Source organism: Entamoeba invadens, assembly GCF_000330505.1.
Source record: "Entamoeba invadens IP1 unplaced genomic scaffold scaff_1105074725017, whole genome shotgun sequence".
NCBI classification, from domain to species: Eukaryota; Evosea; order Mastigamoebida; family Endamoebidae; genus Entamoeba; species Entamoeba invadens.
This window is the reverse complement of record NW_004191755.1, coordinates 11,119-32,561: the sequence shown is the minus strand read 5'-3', so window position 1 is coordinate 32,561 and position 21,443 is coordinate 11,119. Positions and strand designations below refer to the sequence as shown.

Here is a 21,443-nt window from a genome sequence, read left to right as displayed (position 1 = left end):
CTTGTTCTACATACAAAGTCTTCATCATAAGAACTACACACTTGAATAAACTTTCTAACGCCTCGTTGGAGTCTAAGACTGCGCTTCGCAGTGTCTGGTATTGTTGAAAAACAATAGAAATATTGAGACGGTGTATATTACATTGTCGTATTCGCTTTGTTTAATTTTAAAGACAAGTGAGGCATGAATGATTGACATTAACACTGTATAGCGTTTTAAAGTGACTGAGATATGGATTGGATGGTCTTTATCAAATATTTGGAAATGGTTTTGGTTCGCTGGTGTTATGTAAAGTAACAAATGCAACACAGAGTCTATTGCATCTTTCCTTTTCAAGAAGATACGGGAGTGTCTTTTGAGGACATCCGCCTTATTAGAAAACTCCACACAAAAGCTCTGTGATGTGAATGAGAATGTTGTGGTCAGATGTAATAGAGCAGAGAAGAGAAGCAAATAGAGTCTTAAAAGTGACAGAAATTTACACAGGAAGTCTGACGTGATGTTCAAAATGTTTCTCTTTGAAATAGTAATTATTTTCAAGAGTGAAAGGACTTATGAACATTGGTGGACACAAAACAAGTAATTTCTTGTTTTTGGCGACACAGAAGTGTTTTCCAAATCTAACAGTTGTGGTGACTCAAAGTCTTCTTTTGTTAATTAAAGAGGGTTAATAGGGCTTTGTGGTGCTGTTAGAGTCATAAACTTATTTTTAGGTACTTTCATTATGTTATTGTGTTGGTGACTTTTGAAGAGTCAATATCCCCAAAAATTTCTTTAGTGTTTTCTTCACTGACATGGTCGTTGATTTGAATAATTTCTACACTCTCAGTTATCAATGTCGTATATTCACTTTTTTGCTATGGACTCTCTTCATGCTTTGTATAACAATTTCCTTAACTCCCATCATCACTCTGTCGAAGAAAGCCAAGTACTTCATTCAACTCATTGAAGACCCTCAAAAAGTACATCTAAAATGAAGCCAAGCCGTTCAGTTTTTCATACGAAGCGTCGAAACCCAAAATTTCTTTGAACAGCCAAGTCGATACTTTGATGACTTCGTTGCCGACTTAGTCATCAATAAAGAGTGACATCAATTCCTCTCTTCACTATTTCGGATACCAATGTTTCTATGTTATTATTGACTATCATGATGTCACCGAAACTGTATATGTCCCGATGTGTTGGTGACCCTTCATGCCCTGCCAACATTTCACTGTTGTCCTCTAAGATAATGACATTTTGTGCGCGTCTTAACTTGGAAATACCATCAATATATAGAGTCAAAAAGTCGTTCATAACACCAATACGATACCACGTGTCGTACTTGAATTGTGTTGACATCACACACTGTCCCTCGTAATTCACTTCAAGTTTCCATTTCTCATCTTAAGCTCGATGACCGTCTCTTTGTCAACTGAATTACCAAACAAATTGTGCTTGATGGTAAGGATCTCTTAATCGCCAAGAGGTACTTTGAAATATTATATGATGTTTACCTTATCGCCATCAATCCAAACCGACTTTTTTAAAAAATGAAATACTTACTTTTATGTCAATGGTGACATTACACTCATTATTTTCTATTGATGTCATTTGTTTTCTTTTGAATGTATTACAAATTTGCAGTCACAATATTTTTCAAAACACAATTTAACACAGATAGTTTATACTTTATTGTATTATCATTTCGACAAACTTAAGAATTACAACGAAATGTTTATGATATTTAAAACACTGACGATGTCAATCATTTTTATATCATCACCAGAGCTCATGTGATGTTTGTGTATTTTACCGATGTGTTGGTTAAATTGTCAATTTTCCTATATATTTTTAAGATTTTGATTGATTTCAAATTCTTTGTTGTTTATCATAAAAAACGACAAAATTAAAAAAAACAGATGTTTTGCATTTAAAACATCTGTTAGAGCCTTTATTTACCTAAGATCAATTGATATAATAAATCTATTTTAACTAATTTGCTTTTGAATTATGTACATTTCTGAACGAAATTCAATTTGTTAAGAAATTATTCTGAAACACTGAAACCCTCGTTTTATACATATTATGTCAACGTATCATTTTTAATTAGTTTTTTTCAAAAATTAACAGGCGATTAAAAAACACTGAGGATTGTTTGAATAACAATGTATCATTAAACCATTAAAATATGCTAATAAATAATTATTAAATGGTATATTTGTTGTTTGTATTGCAAATATCGATTTGAAATACAATCAAATTATGTTCAAAAATTTTGGTTTGGCAAAACCTTTAAGTTTTGACAAAACTACAAGAAAAATTAATTATTTAATATTATTTTAATTAAAGAGTTGTAATATTATATATAAATGCCTTGTAAATTTTTCATGTAAAAAAACAAATTAACATTCGAAAATACCCCAAATATTATGTTTATAAATAAATAACTTATATTTTATATCTGGTAAAGTTTCAATTTATTTTGATGTCAGAGTGGTTAAATAATTACAATTTTTGTATAATAATATATGTAATAAACAACTATTTTTGTTTCTTGAAATTGTTTATTTTATACAATTGAAAAAATAAAAGAAATTTGTTAATGTTAAATATTTCTAATCCTGATAATTTAGACTAAAAACCCCATATGATAGAGCGATATCTTATATAATATGATCCTGTGTATAATACTAAAATAGAATTTGTTTCGTTTCAAGTTGAAAACGTAAAACTTTGATAATTGTTAAGTGTTATAAAATTGTGTTTTTTTGTTTTTATTTCTAAAAACAGCCCGTTCAATTGCGTAAGTTATTCATAATAATATTGGTAAATAAAAAACGTATTTGTATGTTTCTTTATTTGAACAAATAAAATAGCATTTATTAACAATGTATTACTACGTTTTTGTTATATTTTTTTCACATTGTGATATTTAAAGCATTTTAAGTTACAGGATTGTTTTTATTCTGTTTTAACAACACTTAAGATTGTTTATATGTTCTCATAATTTTACAGAAATCTGTAAATATTGAATATTTATTTGAAAATAATTAATTAATGATTAGATAATATCTTTGATTAATTATTATTATTCGAAATATAAGTATTTTTATTATGTTTGACTTCTAATAACTTATATCATATATAACATAAATAGCATTAAAAAACATCTTGATTTGATCATTCATGATACTTTTTTAATGCATATTGACTGACACTGCTTATGAAGCCAACATTTTATCTGTTGTAATAGAGTTGTGATATAGAAAATAGTGTCGGAGTAACGTTCAAAACAATTAAAACGTGTTTTGATTGTTTAATTATTATTCAACAAGTTTATAAATTATTTTATAATAAACAAATCTATTTATTAGAACGTATTAATTAAATTACAGTATGACAAGTTTGACTTAAACGACAAGTTTGGGTTAGATGGTAAAAATTATAGTTCAATTATAATATTTTTCGATCTATAACCCAAACTAATTAATTGCTCTTTTACATTCAAGTTTATATAAATAATTAAATAATTAAAAGCAAGTCAAAAACCCAAACCATTAAATAAAGAATAAGATAGGTATAAACCAGTAAAGATTACTATAAACTATTACACAATCATAATCATCACCAACATTTTAATGTGTTAGCGAACAAAGTAAAGTACAATTAAAATTTATTTGATTGCATAACCATAACATTTCAAATTTAAATCAATTATATATACAGTCTGATTTCCCAGAATGTGTTTTCAACGTTCTTGTTGTTCTCTATTAAACGAACATTAATTGAAAACAAACCAAAAAAATCATAGGCCCACTCTTTATCAAGTGGGTATATGTTTAATTCGCCATAATTAAGCAGAGATTTTTAAAAACCCACTCTTGGGAGGTTTGGCAGTATTTCCTTTTGTTGAATTCGTTTTAATATGTACTATTTGGTTTATAGTTAATAACAGTATTTACCCATCACGATAGGAAATACTGTTAATTTATTGTATTTACAAAAAAAGTAACACAAACGTATCCAAATAAGGCGGTGTATGTTTTGACATGTTTAAACTCAACGAAACAAACATATTAAGACATACAAAACAATACTTAAAATGTGTTTTGGTTTCATTTTTAAGATTCAACTGTACATTAAATTTTAAAATAAATGTTAGTTTAAATATTATTCTATTTAACCATTTAATTATTTTCTAGTTTAACCCACTGTTTACTATTGTTAATGGTTTTTAAATTATTAACGTGAACCATTTAATTCAAACTATTTCATTTAAGGCAAACTTGTCTGACTGTAGTTTTGTGCGTTTGTTCTGAAATATTATTTAATTAATATTAATTAATTTAATTTATATTTTTTTATATCAAAACAGTTATTAAATCTATTTTTATATTTTATATTTTTTAAATAGTAATTATTATTATAAAATTCTAATAATATTCAAATTCTATTTTATTAATTTTTTAATTATATTTTTTACTATATAAAACAATTTTAAATGTTTTTGTATTTATTGTGCACATTAGTTCAAATTATTATTTTATAATTGAGCTATTTTTTGATAAATAAGAAATAAATTTGGAAAAAATTAAAAAAATCACAGCTTTTCAAGCTTATCTGTTTAGTTTTCGACTTTTTATCAAACCATTAAATTATAATAAATTGTATAAATATTTGTGCTATTTGTTTTTACACAAAAACTTATAATAATTTATAGTTATTTTGTACTATTATAATTATTTTTATATATAATTCATTTACTATATTCTTTTTGTACTTTTTTTTAAATAAGCTGTTATTTTTCCTCTTTACCTTAAAAAAGTACAAAAAGAATATACTTAATATTAACACTTGATCAAGTTAACAGAATTTATTTTTTTCAAATAAATAAAACTACAGTTTAGAAAATAAACCTACAGTATGTGAGAATAGTATGTGAGAATGAGAAAACCCTGTGGATTCAACAAAAGTTACAATTGTGTAACTTTTATGTAATAAAATTAATATTTTTTATTTCAAAAAATTCAAAAAGATCAATTAAAATCACTTATTTACAGTTCATTTTCTCTTTCAATTTGTTTGGAAACCTACAAAGCAGCTTTCAGAGTGTGAACAGCCAGCCAGCACTTACCAACTAACTGACTCAGACCTCACGCTAAAGAATCCCAGGAATACTGGACATATCAGCCATAGCAGCTAGACGATTCAAAGCAGGCAACGTTTAATTTAAGAGTTTTTGCGAGCAAGTTCTACAAGTTAATATCTCAATAACGAAAGAACGTTTAACAAACGAATATCTTTTATTGAAAGGACTTATGACAGTTCAGATATGTGTTGATCCAATCAGTGACCATTTTGACCCCGTGATAGCAAACAGTAATGTGAACTCGGCGATACAACTGATTAAAAAGAAAAAAAAAATCAATCGATTAAATTCTCAACCCCATTTTTAGTTCTTTTTGAGATTTTTTTTGGTCGTCTTTTTCTTCACAACTTTACATACAACATCCCATTTTTATTTTTCTTTTGATCAGCTTGCAAACAGACTGACAAAAATAACTTTCAAAACACCTTGGAAGCTTTCGAACTGCAGATATTTTCAAGCTTTTGGTTTTGACGCATTCAATCGAGTATAACTGTGGTATACTTAACAGTTTCGGTATTTCTGCTGTTACTCTGCGTGACACTCCAATATCCACATACACAACCCTCATACCACCATCAACAATTCTGAAATCAATACCAACTTGCCTAAAAGCCTGCGTGCACACATCCGGAGTGGTTGTTTGGAAATAAGACTTCAGAATTGAGTTGAGGTATTTGGCAAACTTTTTTTCTAAATCCTCTCCATCACCAAATTCAACAGTTTTAGTTTCATTTGGTATTTCGTTGTGATCTTCTGATTGGTTGTCATCCACCATCCTTTCGTTGACAGTCGTACCAGCCTTCTTTTTAAATGGTGATATCGCTTCTTGTGGATTTGCCAGCACTTCCTGAAACATTTCCTTAAACTGTTGAGGTATTATAGGATCTTCAATGGGATCTTGGTTTCCAATCACATCATCTGACTCTTCTTTTTCTTCAACATCTTCACTTTCTGTCGTTGTTGTTTCTTCCTCGCCAACTCTATCTTTAATTTTTATGACTTCTCTGAACTTCGCATACAACAAATTCAGTCTTCTTTTTTAGGCTGCAAACACCCCAACATCTAATGGTTGTGTTAAATGTGAGGTGTGAGGCACCAAACATACGATTTCACAGTTCACATTGATGATTTTCTCGTTGACTTGGACATTCGACTTGAGCAACAACCTCACATCTTCGATTGAGTGGCACGTACACTGATCAAATATCAGCACGGCCTTATCAATATAACCAGTCTTAATTCTCGTGTCGACAATATAAGGTACTACAACGTCGTTGATGTATTGTATAAATAAGTCACTGTTGATAAAACCATTTTTGCTATAACTGACGATGTTTCCCGTTTCCATCCAACCCAATTTCAAGAATTCAACTGCAACTCTTTTGTATTTTGTTACAATCATACAAGGAAGAGGTTGTGAGGGGGTAATAGTGCAAACGACAGTGGATCGAGCAATGTCACGTTCGACTCCATATTTCATTTTACTGTCTGTGGAAAAACCAGCAGTGAATACTCCCTTCACCATTTGCCTGTCTGGCCATGGCTGATACCCTGACTCATCCAAATTCAAAATAAATTGTGATGGGATGCCATTTAAAAAAGTTGCAGTGCAATGTAATACTTCAAAACGGCATCTTCGTCGTAGGTCAATCAATTGATTGGTCTTCAGCAAACACAGTCATAATCGAGAAGTTCCAATTTTTATGTTTTTTATCATAAACAACGTGGTTTGACACATCAACGTTGAAGGTTTTTATTATAAACAACCTCAAAAGAGTTATGCTGATAACTTTGCATTTTCCTTGAAACTTTTCATTATCAAGAATCAAATTCTTGACAGTTTCCCATTGTGTTACAGTTAGAAATGACGGTCGTCCGTTATCCTTTTTTCCCAAACAATGCCGTCTCATACCTCTTTGTTTGTTGATATTTAACTGACTTTAAGATAAAGCAAAGACTCTACATAGTTTACTCTCGGTCACCTTTTCCGTAATCATTCCATTGAAAATTTCTCTTTCAATATTCATCAAATACACCTGAACATTCAGGGGCAATTCACAAAAGTTGCAATGTTTGCTGAATGTTCTTTGGGCTATTTCTTTCACTGGACCAGGACAATACTTTAAATTCTCTTCAAGTGTTGTATGGTCTAAGCCACTAAAAGCAACATTCCTGGAGCTCATAATTATATTATTTAGATTGTTTTTTTTAAAGAAAAACAATTTTATTTAAAAAAAGAAAAACAAATATGTAATTTTTGTTGAATCCACAGGGTTTTCTCATTCTCACATACTTTTCTCACATACTGTAAGCCCAAAAAAATGTTTATTTTTTGAAAAACATGGGTTTATACTATTAAAATAAATATTTTAGAAATTTGACTTTTATTATTGTATAGTTTATTAGTTTAATATAAAAATAAAAAAAATAATTGGTTTTTCTTTGGGTTAAGGTTAATTTGCTGGATGAAAATTTAATGGACCAACTGTACAATTGAAAAAAGTTGATTATATTGATTTTTTTAAAAATATTTTTTTGTTTTTTCGTTTTTTCGTTTTCTCGTTTTTAAAATAACTCGTCTTTTTCGATTTATAACTTTTTCGTCTTTTTTTTGTTTATGTGTTATTTTACATTTTTCTTGTGATTTTCTTGTGATTTTATTTTGAATGACATGTGTGTGTCTGTTTGTTTACTTATTTTTGAAATTTATTTAGTTAATTAAATTAAAATAAATACTTATCTTTTTATGGAATTAAACCATAATAAAACGATAGTTAGTCAAAATATTAACTATAGTTTTTTAAACATTATCACAATTTACCATTATATTTAGTAAAATTAACCATTAATATAGTACACGCTTAATAGTATAAAACCAATAAAAATAGTAATTGTAAATAAATTAATATTCCGATTTTGCTATTATATATTAGGGGAAATATAAGGGAATATAAGGGAATAATAGGATTTATAAAAATCATTTATCTTTATTTAAGTGTTACTTTTGTTAAACTTTTTAATGGCAACATATAAATAAACAATAATTAATTAAAAAATAAAAAATATTAAAAAACAAATATTGGGTTTGCTTTTAATCTTATTGATAGTTAAATAATTATTTAGCAATTATAACAATATCTATGTATTCCTTTTTTACTTTGAAATTGGATACAACCCCCAATGTTTTATATATTTAGAACACAAAAAGAAAAAACGCAGCTTCAGGAAGTTAAAACAATACTATTATTTTTTTAATGAAAATAGAAAATAGAAAACCAAATAATAGTTTTAATAACACTTTTTTAAGAATGAGTACTAGATGGCTTTTCAAAAGCATAACAAATCCAATATTTCATTGGCAAATCTTGGTTTTGTGATTTTCTTCATTGTTTCTCTAAATGATCTTGCTTCTGGTTCGTCTAAAACCCTCGTTATTTCCGAAACCGTTCGAGGACAACATTCCACAATCCTGTCAATGAAGTACGATGCATAACATCCGCATGAAACGCAATCAAGTTGTTGTGGAATTGTTGGAGAAAAAAGCCAAATAGATTCAAATTTAAATCCCCGATTTTCAAATTTCTTTTTGAGCAATAGAGCAACACTATCCAAAAAAGTATTTGGAGCCAAACTGTCCAATTTAACCACAAAGGGAACACTGTCGTCGCCAACAAAAACACCACAAATCATGAAATGATGACGGTGAAGGACTGGAAGCAGAAAAATATCAAATTCAGTGATGGTATCTAAATACTTGTCAAGTTGTTCAGTGAATGTTTTTTCATTGTCGAACATATCCCAATTTGCAACCAATACATTGTTTTTCCAAATGTAGTCATTTTTTAGCATTGTCCATGAATTGAAAATATCGAGTATTTCGGTATCAATCTGTTCGTTTTCAAGCATTCGTCTTTTTTCAAAAATGTCCGGCATGTATGGGAAAGATAAAATGTTTCTGACAACTCGTTGCGTATCTTCCGAATCAAAAAGGTGTTCTATTTCAGTGATGTATCTCGGGAAAACAGTGTTGGATATTTCAATTGAGGAATCACTGATTGAAAGGTAATGATCTGCTGGGTCTGAAATAACAGTTTTTTAGTTTGTTTGAGATGATTTAAAAATGGCGGTGTCGTTTGTTGAAGATATTCCCGATGGTTTTGTTGTGCGAATAATCCAGAAACAATTTGAAATTTGGCTTGTTTCTGAAAGGTGGAGACTAGTTTTTCATTGAAAGATGCCTTTCTCTTTTTCGGAAGATCATCATCCCTGGTTGTTGTTGGAAGTGAATTCAGCAGTGATGTTTGTGACAATGATGCCGACTTCACAGGAGATGTTGTCGGAAGTGAATTCAGCAGTGTTCCACATTCTTTGCAATAAATGGGAGAGGTCTCTTTCTCTGTTGAAAATAATCCAAACCTCTTTCCACCTAAAATGTGAAGACATTTGTTTCTTGTTAAGTATTTGACAGTTGTTTCTAATACATTTCGTTCTGTAAAAGTTATTGAAAATCCCCCCTCGGCTTTGGGAACATCAACATTGACAATTTTTTCATTACACGAATCGTCATTAATAAATAGGGCTTTTTCCTTTGATCTTTTAATCCATTCTTCAGTTTTCAGGTGAAGATTTACCGTTTGTTCTTCAGTTACATGTAAAAGAGACGCACTTATTAGACAGGAAAAAACCGGAAGCTCAATTTTGTTTGCTGCCTTCAAGTTTAAATGACAAAATTGATAACATCTTGATACTTTAATCGCTTCATGAAAATACTTGTCATCTGTAAGTACTTTATTTAAGTACGATTTCGCAATTGAAAAACACTTTTCAATAGCATTTAATTGTGGGGAATAAGGAACTAAAAAGGAAACAAAGATCCCGTTTTTTGAGGAAAGGGAAATCATGTCTTTTTTGTGTATAGCTGCATTATCTAATACGAAGTGAATAAAGCAGTTGTTGAACCAATCTTTGAGTTGTGGGATGAAAACATCCTCAACAGCCTCAAGGAAAAGGCTATTTGAACTTTTAGTCGATATTCTAAACACGAGTTTTTTCCTGGAACCATCATAACAAATGCAGTTATGTTGGGTTCTCTTATGCACCTGTTTTTTACGGAACAACATGTACCACTTAAAGAGTATCCCTGGGATCTGCGTTGGTTTAAATTAAACCCAACTTCGTCAAGATCTACAAAAATGAATTTGTATGTCAAAATAAAATCAATGTGAGCCGCATAAACGCGTCTCTGCTCACACCTCATTGGTGTGTTTCGATTAATCGGTTCTCGTTTCGTGTTTTTAAGTGTCCATCCCAGTTTTAATAACACGTTGTGTATTCCCGAAACACTTACATTTTGTTTTTCTCTCATTTTAATTATTTTTTCCTCTTCGACACCCATCTCTCTTTCAACTTGTTCCACACCATCCATCCACCTTTTCCTCTTTAAGTTGACTTCGTCCATCAACATTTTCAGTGTTATTTGGTTGTTTTTGTCAATCTCATTTATAATTTCTGTTATTGTGTGGTAGTCAAACTTTGTGTTGTAACCCATCATTCTTCCTCTTCTTTCTCCTTCCAGAGGTTTCCCACATTCAGCTCCTTTCAAAATATTTGAAACTGTCGATGGTGATACTCCAAAGTGAATTGCAGTTTTGTTTTTATTATTCCCTTTATTATAGAAGAGCAAAATCTGTAAATGGTTGAGTCGTTTAAGACTGTCCTTTCTATTTGAAGGACCAACGAATGTGGATGAAACAATACACGAGGGGAAATGCAAATGACAGGAGTGGTCTTTTGGAAAATGTAGTAGTGATGTAGTTTTTAGTGTATTGTGATATTCTTCAAAATGGGAAACAAGTAAAGCGTTTGTAAAAAATCCACCGACAATGAGAATTGAAGGGTCTTTGTTTGGTATCGAGAAATGCGAGAAATGTTCAATATCATCACATGAACTTTCTTCTGTAGAAAGTGGTTTTGGAACATCTGGTATATTGAATGGTGTTGCTTTTTCACCAAAAATGTCGCAAGTTGTCTTTGTTGTTTTTGTGTCAACATCACTTTGTGAATTCAAACGGTAGAAGTGTGGAAACTGTATCATCTCAACAACGTTTGATTTTGAGATGTATTGGAAAAAGATGATTTTTGAATGAAAAACTAAAACTCAAAAAATAGACGAAAACTCATTGTCTCCAAATGAAAGACTGTTTTACATTTTGTTTTTTAATTTCAATGTTCAAAAATGTTGGCTAAAAAATAAAAACCCAAATATATAAAACATTGGGGGTTGTATCCAATTTCAAAGTAAAAAAGGAATATTTTTCCCATTTTTAACTTTATTAGTTAAAAAATTACATTTATAATTATGTGGTTTTGGACTTAATTACATATTTTATATAACTCTTATTGAAATTAAAATTATTTTAAGTAAGTTTAAATGATTTTATTTTTGGTTTTTGATTAGAAAAAAAATCATTATGTATGATGTAATAATCATTTTGAATGTAATTTATAAAAAATTAAATATAAAAACAAATAAACTCTATAAACATACATGGAAAACGAGTTAATAGCACTCTCAGCACTTTGCACTAACGCAGCAAAGGCGGTGTCAGACCTCAACAAAAATAATAAGGAATACAACTTTGTTGACAACAAGTCACTTGACATTGATCAACTCATTGAAAACGCAGAGGGACACTTCGACAGACTCGATGCTATATTTGATAGAAAGAAGAACATCACAACATCACTCAACACCATCGTCACTGATTTGGATAACGCAACCAACAAAATCAAAAGTGAAATAAGTCTGTATTCAATACAAAGCGACAACGACAAGTTGTATGAGATATTCAATATCAAAATTGCACTTTATGAAGAAAAGTGCCAAATGGATATAAAACCACTTGAAGACCAAACCTACATAATTGTCCAGGCTAAGAACAAAGCAGTCGATCAAATTATAAAATCAGAGAAATTCATCAATTCAAAGAGACAACATGATGAAGAAGCCGAGAAATGAAGAGAGAACACATTACACTTGAAGAAGAAGCCGGTCTTGAAAAGTTGACGGGAATGAAAATTGGGAGTGTTGTGTTTAATTCGGATAAAGACGACTGGTCAAGAGACACCTCAGTGTTTGATACAAAAGTCATGAACAAAAGCAACTTGTGCTTTTTGGTGGAAGACACAAATCACAACAAGTTTGGTGGCGTGTTCACTGGTAATATTAATGCTGTTAGCAAACAGCTCAACAGTGGCAGTTCTTACATCTTTTCACTTCTGAGAAGTGGAACTTTAAATCCAAAAAAGTTTGGGAAAAGTGGAAATGACACCGATCGTGAATTTTATCTGAATTCTCAAGACTTTCCACATCTCTTTGGATTTGGTTATGATGATATACTTGTGTGCAAGAATGGTCAAAATGGAAGTCATTGCAACCCATACACTTACACCGCCAAACAAAACGAGTTGACTGACAATGACAATTTCACACCAAAGAGTGTTGTTGTCTTCCAACTTAACTGACTTTTTTGTCACTTTTTTATTTCAAATTTTCAAACATTGCAACATGTTGACTCCAAATGTGTATTTTGTAATTTGCCACGTCATCACAATTTGAATTAATGTACACAGTTTCAACAAAATCTGTCTTTTTGAAGGGCCGGACAGACGGAAAGAAAACGGGTTGGGTTTTACCCTTCAAACCTAACACTGGAACGAAAACCCGATTAGGATATCTTTATGTTTCTTTTTTCAGGCATCTCCTCTTTGTGTCTTGTATCTTCTGGAGATGGATTCACGACGCCGCAACTCGCTTTTGCAACAAGTTTCGACAGTTGCGGCATATCTACTCTTTGTGTCCCGTTGTATCTTTTTGAAGTATGTTAATTGAAAAGTAGTTTGGTATTTTTATTTATTATGGGTTTTCTCAAACTACAAACTATAGTAATTAACTATTAAAATCATATCAAAATTAATATTTTTCATCTAAAAACAAATAGTACAACCGTTAATATAATTAATTATAATTTAATAGTTTGGTAACACAATTTATTTTTTGAAACAAAATATTAAGAAAAGATCAATAAACATAATCACATAATTAAAAATATTACAATCGACAATATATAGTAAATTGACTATTTTAAACAGGGTCAGCCAAGATCCAGTTTTTAAACAACTTCGTGGCAATCTCAAATACGTGTCATTATTTATTTAGTTTTAGCAAATTGTAAATAATAATTCAAATAAAAAATTTGATGTAAAATTGTTTTTTTAAATCAATAGAACGATAGTTAACAATTTGAACAACATTTCAAAATATTTTAATTAAAAAATGTTTTTTGATTACAATATTGATTTGTTCTATTTAAGCACGACTCTAGCGTTGAATGAAGAAAATGAAATGTTTGGTTGCCAGGTATTTTTTGCTATAGAAAAACCAGATTCACTCATTGTACTTGTTGGAAATACAGCAGAGATATACAAATAAAAATTCCACAATTTTGGATATATTTTAATTATATCAACATAAGAGTAAATATCAAAACAATTTACATCCATGTTTTTTAACTAACACGAACTCTATTTCATCATTGACAACGGTTCTAAGTTGAACAATTTCTTCCAACAAATATTTGAGTTGTAAAGGAATAACAGTTTGTTTGTTTTTTATTATTTTGCCAAAATATAAGGCAAACAATGTATAAATTTCCAAATTTGAGTAAACCAAATTACTTGTACTTTCAAAACCATTCAATTTAACACAATTAAATCTCAACTCAATTCCTTTTTTAATTTTTTCTAATATTTCCAAAAAGAACTCTTTTTGTGCCGAACAAATAACCACATTACAATTATTTATATTTTCAAATTCAGAAAAATCGTTGTTATTTAATTTGTTGATTTTTTCATTATTATTGTTGTAATAATTAACAATTTTACCAGTTTCTTTCACAATTAACCCATTTTCAATTTGTAAATTTTTGTTTAAATTGTTCAATTTAACAATTGTATCAATTAAAAAAGAAGTTATTATATAGTTATTTTTATTTTGAAAAAACAATATACATTCTAATATATCAACATCATCAATAACAGTATATTCAACACACATTTCCAACAATCTTAATTCAATATCGCTCCAATTATTGTAAACAAACACAATTATTTTCCCAACACTTGACCATCATGTACAACAATCAGTTGGTACTGCCGAATTGTGTGTTTTGCTTCAGATTGAATCTTCTATCAAAACGTTACAAATTGTTCTGAAAAATCAACAAATTTGCTGACAGTGGTTATTGATTCAAGTGATTTGGATATCAAATTAATTTTGTGACAATAACACCAATTTTTATCACATTGTAATTGTTTTGGAACCATGTTGATATATTCACAAAATAATGTCGCGGCACCACTATTTTTGCCATTCACGTTGGCACCCCCATCTGTGGTTATTGAAATAATTTTGCTTTGGCTAATTTTGTATTTATCTATTATAATTTTTAATTTATTGAATATTTCTTTTCCTGTTGATTTGGTTTCGAGCGTTGACATTTCTAATATAAAATTATGTATTATATTTTTTTGGTTAATTGTACGACAACAAAAAATGTATTGAGAATGTGAGTGTATCTTTGACTCATCAGTCTGGATTGAAACATATTTAGATTCTTGTATTATGTATAACTTTTTCTCTTCTTCTTTTTCAAATACAGTTTCTGATAATCGCCTCATTGATGTTCTTGAAAGACTTAGTTTATTTATTGTGTTAATTCCAAATTCTTCGGCAACTTGAATAATTATTTGTATTATATTTTTAATTACATCTGTTTTACATAATAAATCATTTTCAGAAATTATTTGAGCGATAGTCATGTTTGTTTCTTTTATCTTATTTTTTGTGTTATATTCATTTTCTAATTGGTTTTCAAAAACATAAGAATCAATTCCTTTACCTTCACAGTTATTTGAAAATCGTTTTCCATTAAAATACGTTTTTATCAAACATTTTTTAAGTTCTATATTATCAAATATTGTTTTGTGTTGTAAAGTATGTAAATTTAAACCATTACAGCTCATAATTTTACCACAAATGATGCAATAAAATGTTTTAGTATCTATTTTATCCGCCAACTTGTCTTGTATCCAATCTACTTTGACAGGCATTTGTTTTATTTGTTTCAAGATTTTATCTTTATATAATAATATAATAAAGAATCCAAAATGAATTCTTCTTTTTAAAATTCAAAATGTCCTTAAATTACGTCTTTTAAATTATTTATCGTTTTATTTCTTTTTTTTCATTTTTGGTAAAGAATAATTCTGTTTTGTCTGATATAATAAATTAATTAAAAAAATCAATGTTATTTACCATTTTTTTGTTTTTTAAGTTTTTTTTCAATAACATGATCGTTTGGCCGACCCTGTTTTAAATAAAAAAACATCAGTGATGTTGTTAAGATGAATCGCTACTTTTAAATTTATTTTTGGGTTCTACATATAAAGTAAAAATGACTTTATTAATTTGTATGATTATGTATCGAAACTCTGGTTTATTATTTAAAGAGAACATCACCAATCTTTTTTTTGTCATTAGAAATATCCATCACTAAATGAAAATTGTTTGCAAAAAGAATTTCTTGTGGAATTATAAGAGTCTACCCATAGACTCTAAGTAAAGGTCCATCTTTCAAAGGCTCGAGGCATCTAGTTGAAATTAAACTATATAACAATAATAAAAATATCATATTTTTAATAACTTGACTCTTGTATTTCAACTAGATTTTAATTTAAAAAAACTATAACAAAAATATAATAATTATTTATCCTTGTCTTTTTGTGTTTTACTTAAATCGAATTGTTCTTAGTCTTAAAAAGTAATTGCACTCACCCGATCAACTTCAAGTTGTTTGTTTTCAGATCTTCACCAGCCTTTCTGACCTGATCTCCCAACTCAACAATTCTCATTTAGCAGTTTCTAACTGATTGTTGTGTATTCTTCAAATCGGCTTGTGTCTTACCAATTTGAGTTTTAATTGTATACTCCTTCTGTTCGAATTCTGCAAGCTTTCTCTCAGCCTCTTCAACCTTTCTGGCATACTGTTTATGTTGTTTCTAGGCTTTAGCGGCCTCGTTTTGTGCTTCTTCCTTTCTGTTTCGATTCCTTTGAATTCTGTTTCGTATTTCGCTTTCAATTTAGCAATAGAAGCTCCAGTAGCACCAGTTTCGTCCACCAATTTAGCTTCTGAATTGGTGACTTTAGCTCTAAGTCTTTGAGTTTCCTTGTCGGGTTTTTGTTTCATTGCTCTCTCCTTCTCAAGTTCCTTCTGTGAATCAGCCTTTCTTGCAGCATCTGCACTGTCAGCTTTCTGTCTTTCTTCATCAAGTTAGGCTTGGATTTCAGCAATTCTTGCATTCAACATGTTCTTCTCTTCTTCTTGAGCAACAGAAGCCGGTGCACTGATTTGGACTTTAAGTGATGAGACTTGTGCATTGAGTGCTTTGACTTGGTCTTCCATCTTTTTTCTTCTATCAGATTGGTCAGCAGCAGTCTTCTCGGCCTTAGCTTTGTCGTCCAATGCCATCTTCTTTTGTACTTCAAGTGCCTTAATATGTGATTCATAATTCTCAATCTTCGAAGCGTCTTCGACAGACCATTTTTTCATATTCTTCTTAGCAGCATCAAGTTGGGTGTTCTAATCTTTCAGCACAGCAACCGCCTTCTCCAAATCAGCAATGTCGTCTTCCTTGATGACTTCAGTTTGGTCGATATTTGAAGTCCCAACTGGTCTATATTCAAGGTCTTGTACTTGTTGTTCCAAATCGGCTATTTTCTTCTTGTCCTTAGCTGTTCTGTCTCTTAATTCAGTCAACTCGGTGTTGTTTGCTTCTAAGTCTCTTTGTAACTTTTTGATTGAACCATTCAAATTGTTGGTCTCATCTTCGTGTGCTGAGACCAAGTTAATGAGTTGGTCATATTCGTCTTAAAGCTTCTTCTTTTCAGAAGAAAGTTGGTTTTTGTCATTCGCCAAGTTCTTCACCTTCTCTTTAATTTCGTCGTTTTCCACTTTCAACTTCTTTGCCTCCTTTTCTTTCACAAATTTGTCCTTCTTGACTGTTTCAAACTCTTCGTTGGCTTCAGCGACTTCTTGTTCTCTTCTTGTGATAACACCAGTGAGTTCGTCGACTTTGGCACTCAGTTCCTCAATCTTATTATTGCTCTTATTAACAGTTCCATTGAGTTTCTTTTTATCAGCAGCATCAGTGTCGGCATTCTTCTTGAGATAGTCAAAGTTCTGTTGGAGTTGGTCGAGTTCGGCTTTAGTTCTTCCCAAATCGTTTTTATAATTCTCAACTTCTCGTTTGCGGCTTCAACTTCTTCGTTAAGAGAAACTTTTTCTCTTTCAGTATCTTTCAATTTGGCATCGACAACAGATTTTGCTTTAGTCAAATTGTCATTGTCAGCTTTCAATTGAATCAGTTGTTTCTCTTGAGCATCTTTCCTTTTATTTGTGTTCTCGGCATCAGCCCCAAGCTTGTATTTCTTATCAGCAGTTTAGGCAAGTTGTTCGTTCAAGTTATGAATTTCAACGTCTTTTTGATTTAAATTCGATTTTCAGTCTTCTCCATAACATCTTTACAATTTTCTCCATGTCATCCTTCAACGCTTGGATTTGAGCTTCGTAGTCGGCCTTCTATGGTTTCAACATATCAGAGTCATTCAGACCATCTTCAATTCTCTTAACCAACTCAGCAAGTTTTCTGTTCTTATCTTCTAATTCGTCTTTCTCTGAGTTCAATGATGAAATCTTCTTATCACTTGCATTCTTTGCTGAGGTCAAAGCAGTAGTCTTGGTCTTCTCAGCTTGCAATTGTTGGTTATACCCATCTCTCTCGTTTGAGACCTTCTTGTTTTGAGCAACTTGTTGGTCGAGTTTCTTCTCGGTATCGTCAAGAGCCAATTGAGTCTTTTTCAAATCATTTTTAATATTGGCAAGATCATTTAAACAGCTCCGGAGTTTTCTTTCTGTGCGTTGACATCAGAAATGGTGTTTTGCAACATCTTGACGTGTTTCTCCAAATCAACAATGTCGTCTTCCTTCTCGTGCAATTGTGTCTCAAGATCCTTTGAATTGTCTTCTTTAGCTTCAAGTTTCTTTAAGTCAGAAATTTCGCCTTCCTTATCTTCAATGTCTTTGTTCAACTCAGTGATGACACTGTCCCTCTGAGCAATAGTCGCTTTGTGCTCAGTAATTTCGTTTTGAAGTCTTTGATTATCAGCTTCAAGTTTCTTGTACTCAGTGGTTAACTTGCCCAAGTCTTCCTTTCCTCTCTTAATATTACCTTGGAGTTCCTCAATGTGTTCTTCGTCTTCTTGTGACTTCATATCTGCTTCGTCAAGTTTTACTTTTTTGACTTGATGTCTTTTTTAAGCTTTTTTGGACTAAAGCTTCCAAGTCGATGTTCTTGATTTTCATCTCAGAAAGTGCCTTCTCGGCGGCTTCTCTCTTTGCAATTTCTTCAGCAAGCTTTTTCTTCAAAATTTCAATTTCTTTGTCCTTGGCTGCGGTTCTTCGTTGACTCCTCTCCTTTTGAGTATTGGTTGGACCTTTTGGAACAATCTGAACCAAACCCAATTTCTGAATTGGTACCAAGTGTGAATGGTGTCTTGAATGACAATAATGGCAATATGTTCATCGAGTTTTTGTTCAATAAGCTTTCTTTGTGCGATGGCTTTTGCACACGTATGAAACCACCAACAATTTCAGTGACTCTATTTTCTCTAATCTCTTCAATTTCAGCAAGAACACCAACCTTGAAGAAAATCTTGGTCTTACCAAATCTGAATTCTTCAGTGTAACTTTTGCCATCCTTCTTGTACTTCTCACAAATTAATTTCATGAGTTCTTTGACCACTGGCATAGCATCTGAAGTCACTCCACTTGCTGTCACCTCAAACACTGAGACTGGCAAGAAGTGTCCACTTGCAAATTATTCATTGATTCCATCAGTTGCTATCATCAACCCAATGTTCTGTGTCTCATAATCAAAGAAAGCTCGAGCAGACTGTGGTATCAATGTTTTGGTTCATGTGGTTGATGCTTATGTCCCAGTTATGGCAAATGAGTACACAGACGGTCTTGCTAAAGAAGCAGTCAAATTAGTCTTCGACGACTTGGTCAAGTCATTCAACAGGGTTTTGTTGCAAGAGAGAAGATGCACAATGCAACTACCATTGATGGTATGGCCTTTTCTTCCACATTCCTTGGGATTGTTCACTCAATGGCTCACAAAACAGGAGCCGCTTTCCGTCTTCCATATGGTCGATGTGTTGCAATGTTGTTGAAGTCTGAGACTATGGCTGAGGGAGTTGAAGTTCTTGCAAAGGCAAAAACTTCAACACATATTGTTTTTTGAAAAATAAATTTTTTGAGATAATTGAAATCCAAAAAATACACTTTCACAACTCTTTATTTATGGTACATTATTATAAATAAACTATTCGTTATAGTTTTATTTTGAAATAATTTCCACTATCTCTGTGTTAAAAATAAAAAACAGTAAAAAAACGGGAAAAATAGGAATATTTTACTTGAAAACAAATTTGTTATTCTAAATTTTATTAATGATTATAATAAACGCCTGATCTTAATAGCGTCAGCAGTGCTTTTTACTTATATTATTTAAAACAGTTAATTAATTATATTGTCAATTGTAGTATTTTAATTAAGTGATTATGTCTATTGATCTTTTCTTAATATTTTGCTTTAAAAAATAAATTGTGTTACTAAATTATTAAATTATAATTAATTATATTAACAGTTGTGCTATTTGTTTTTAGATGAAAAATATTAATTTTGATATGATTTTAATAGTTAATTACTATAGTTTGTAGTTTGAGAAAACCCATAATAAATAAAAATACCAAACTACTTTTCAATTAACATACTTCAAAAAGATACAACGGGACACAAAGAGTAGATATGCCGCAACTGTCGAAACTTGTTGCAAAAGCGAGTTGCGGCGTCGTGAATCCATCTCCAGAAGATACAAGACACAAAGAGGAGATGCCTGAAAAAAGAAACATCGAAGATATCCTAATCGAGTGTTTGTTCCAGTGTTAGGTTTGAGGGGTGAAACCCGTTCTTTCTTTACGTCTGTCCGACCCTTCGAAAAGACAGATTTTGTTAAAACTGTGTACATTAATTCAAATTGTGATGACGTGGCAAATTACAAAATACACATTTGGAGTCAACATGTTGCAATGTTTGAAAATGTAAATAAAAAGTGACAAAAAAGTCAGTTAAGTTGGAAGACAACAACACTCTTTGGTGTAAATTTCTCATTGTCAGTCAACTCGTTGTGTTTGGCGGTGTAAGTAGATGGATTGCAATGACTCCCATTTACACCTTTCTTGTACACTTTTATATCACGACCATTACCAAATATAAAGAGATATTGACTGTCTTGAGAATAAAGATAAAATTCGTAATTGTCATTTCCACTCTTACCAAACTTTTTTGGATTCAGAGTGCCGCCTCTCACAAGTGAAAAGATGTATGAACTGCCACTGCTGATCCAATTGTCAACAGCATTTATATTTCCAGTAAACACGCCACCAAACTTGTTGTGATTTGTGTCTTCTACCAAAAAGCATAAATTGCTTTTGTTCATAATTTTATTAATAAACACTGAGGTGGTCTGTGACCAGTTGTCTATGTCTGAATTAAACACAACACTTTCTATTCTGTACCCCATCAAATTTTCAAGATTGGCTTTTTCTTCAAGTGTGATGTGTTCACGCTTTATTCTCTCTTCTTCTTCTTCATCGTGTTGTTTCTTTAAATTGATGAATTTCTCCGATTTCATAATTTGATCAATTTTATTGTTTTTTGCTTGTTTGATTCTGTTAATCTCATCTTCAATTGGTTTAATATCCATTTTGCATTTTTCCTCATAAAGTGCAATTCTAATATTGAATATCTCATACAACTTGTCGTTGTCATTCTGTATTGAATATGAAGCCATCTCGCTTTTGATTTTGTTGGATGTTTTGTCCAAATCAGTGACAATTGTGTTGAGTGAAGTTGTGATGTTTTTCTTTCGATCAAATACCTCATCGAGTCTGTCGAAGTGTCCCTCTGCATTTTCAATGCGTTGATCAATGTCAAGTGACTTGTTGTCAACAAAGTTGTATTCCCTTTTAGATTTGTTGAGGTCTGACACCGCCTTTGCTGCGTTAGTGCAGAGTGCTGAGAGTGCTGTCAACTCGTTTTCCATTGTATGTTAATAGAGTTTATTTGTTTTT

General features: G+C 30.9%; 4 protein-coding genes across 4 annotated transcripts; all 4 read right to left on the bottom strand.

The window, feature by feature from the left end:
• Nucleotides 1–72: 72 nt before the first annotated feature.
• EIN_074930 (hypothetical protein) lies at nucleotides 73–796 on the bottom strand (the record flags this gene model as incomplete). The annotated part of the gene is made up of 3 exons (XM_004184072.1): nucleotides 73–516; nucleotides 578–620; nucleotides 744–796. 3 exons carry the CDS (start codon nucleotides 794–796, stop codon nucleotides 73–75), a joined length of 540 nt encoding a protein of 179 aa, XP_004184120.1.
• A 15,338-nt stretch (nucleotides 797–16,134) lies between these two features.
• EIN_074920 (hypothetical protein) lies at nucleotides 16,135–16,437 on the bottom strand (the record flags this gene model as incomplete). Its single annotated transcript, XM_004184071.1, has 1 exon — nucleotides 16,135–16,437. One exon carries the CDS (start codon nucleotides 16,435–16,437, stop codon nucleotides 16,135–16,137), a length of 303 nt encoding a protein of 100 aa, XP_004184119.1.
• An 84-nt stretch (nucleotides 16,438–16,521) lies between these two features.
• On the bottom strand, nucleotides 16,522–18,521 carry EIN_074910 (coiled-coil domain containing protein, putative; the record flags this gene model as incomplete). The annotated part of the gene is made up of 5 exons (XM_004184070.1): nucleotides 16,522–16,806; nucleotides 16,852–17,040; nucleotides 17,176–17,489; nucleotides 17,862–18,102; nucleotides 18,144–18,521. The coding sequence occupies 5 exons, from the start codon at nucleotides 18,519–18,521 to the stop codon at nucleotides 16,522–16,524; spliced, it is 1,407 nt and encodes a 468-aa protein (XP_004184118.1).
• Nucleotides 18,522–18,679: 158 nt separating this feature from the next.
• EIN_074900 (hypothetical protein) lies at nucleotides 18,680–19,057 on the bottom strand (the record flags this gene model as incomplete). Its single annotated transcript, XM_004184069.1, has 1 exon — nucleotides 18,680–19,057. One exon carries the CDS (start codon nucleotides 19,055–19,057, stop codon nucleotides 18,680–18,682), a length of 378 nt encoding a protein of 125 aa, XP_004184117.1.
• Between the last annotated feature and the right edge of the window lie 2,386 nt (nucleotides 19,058–21,443).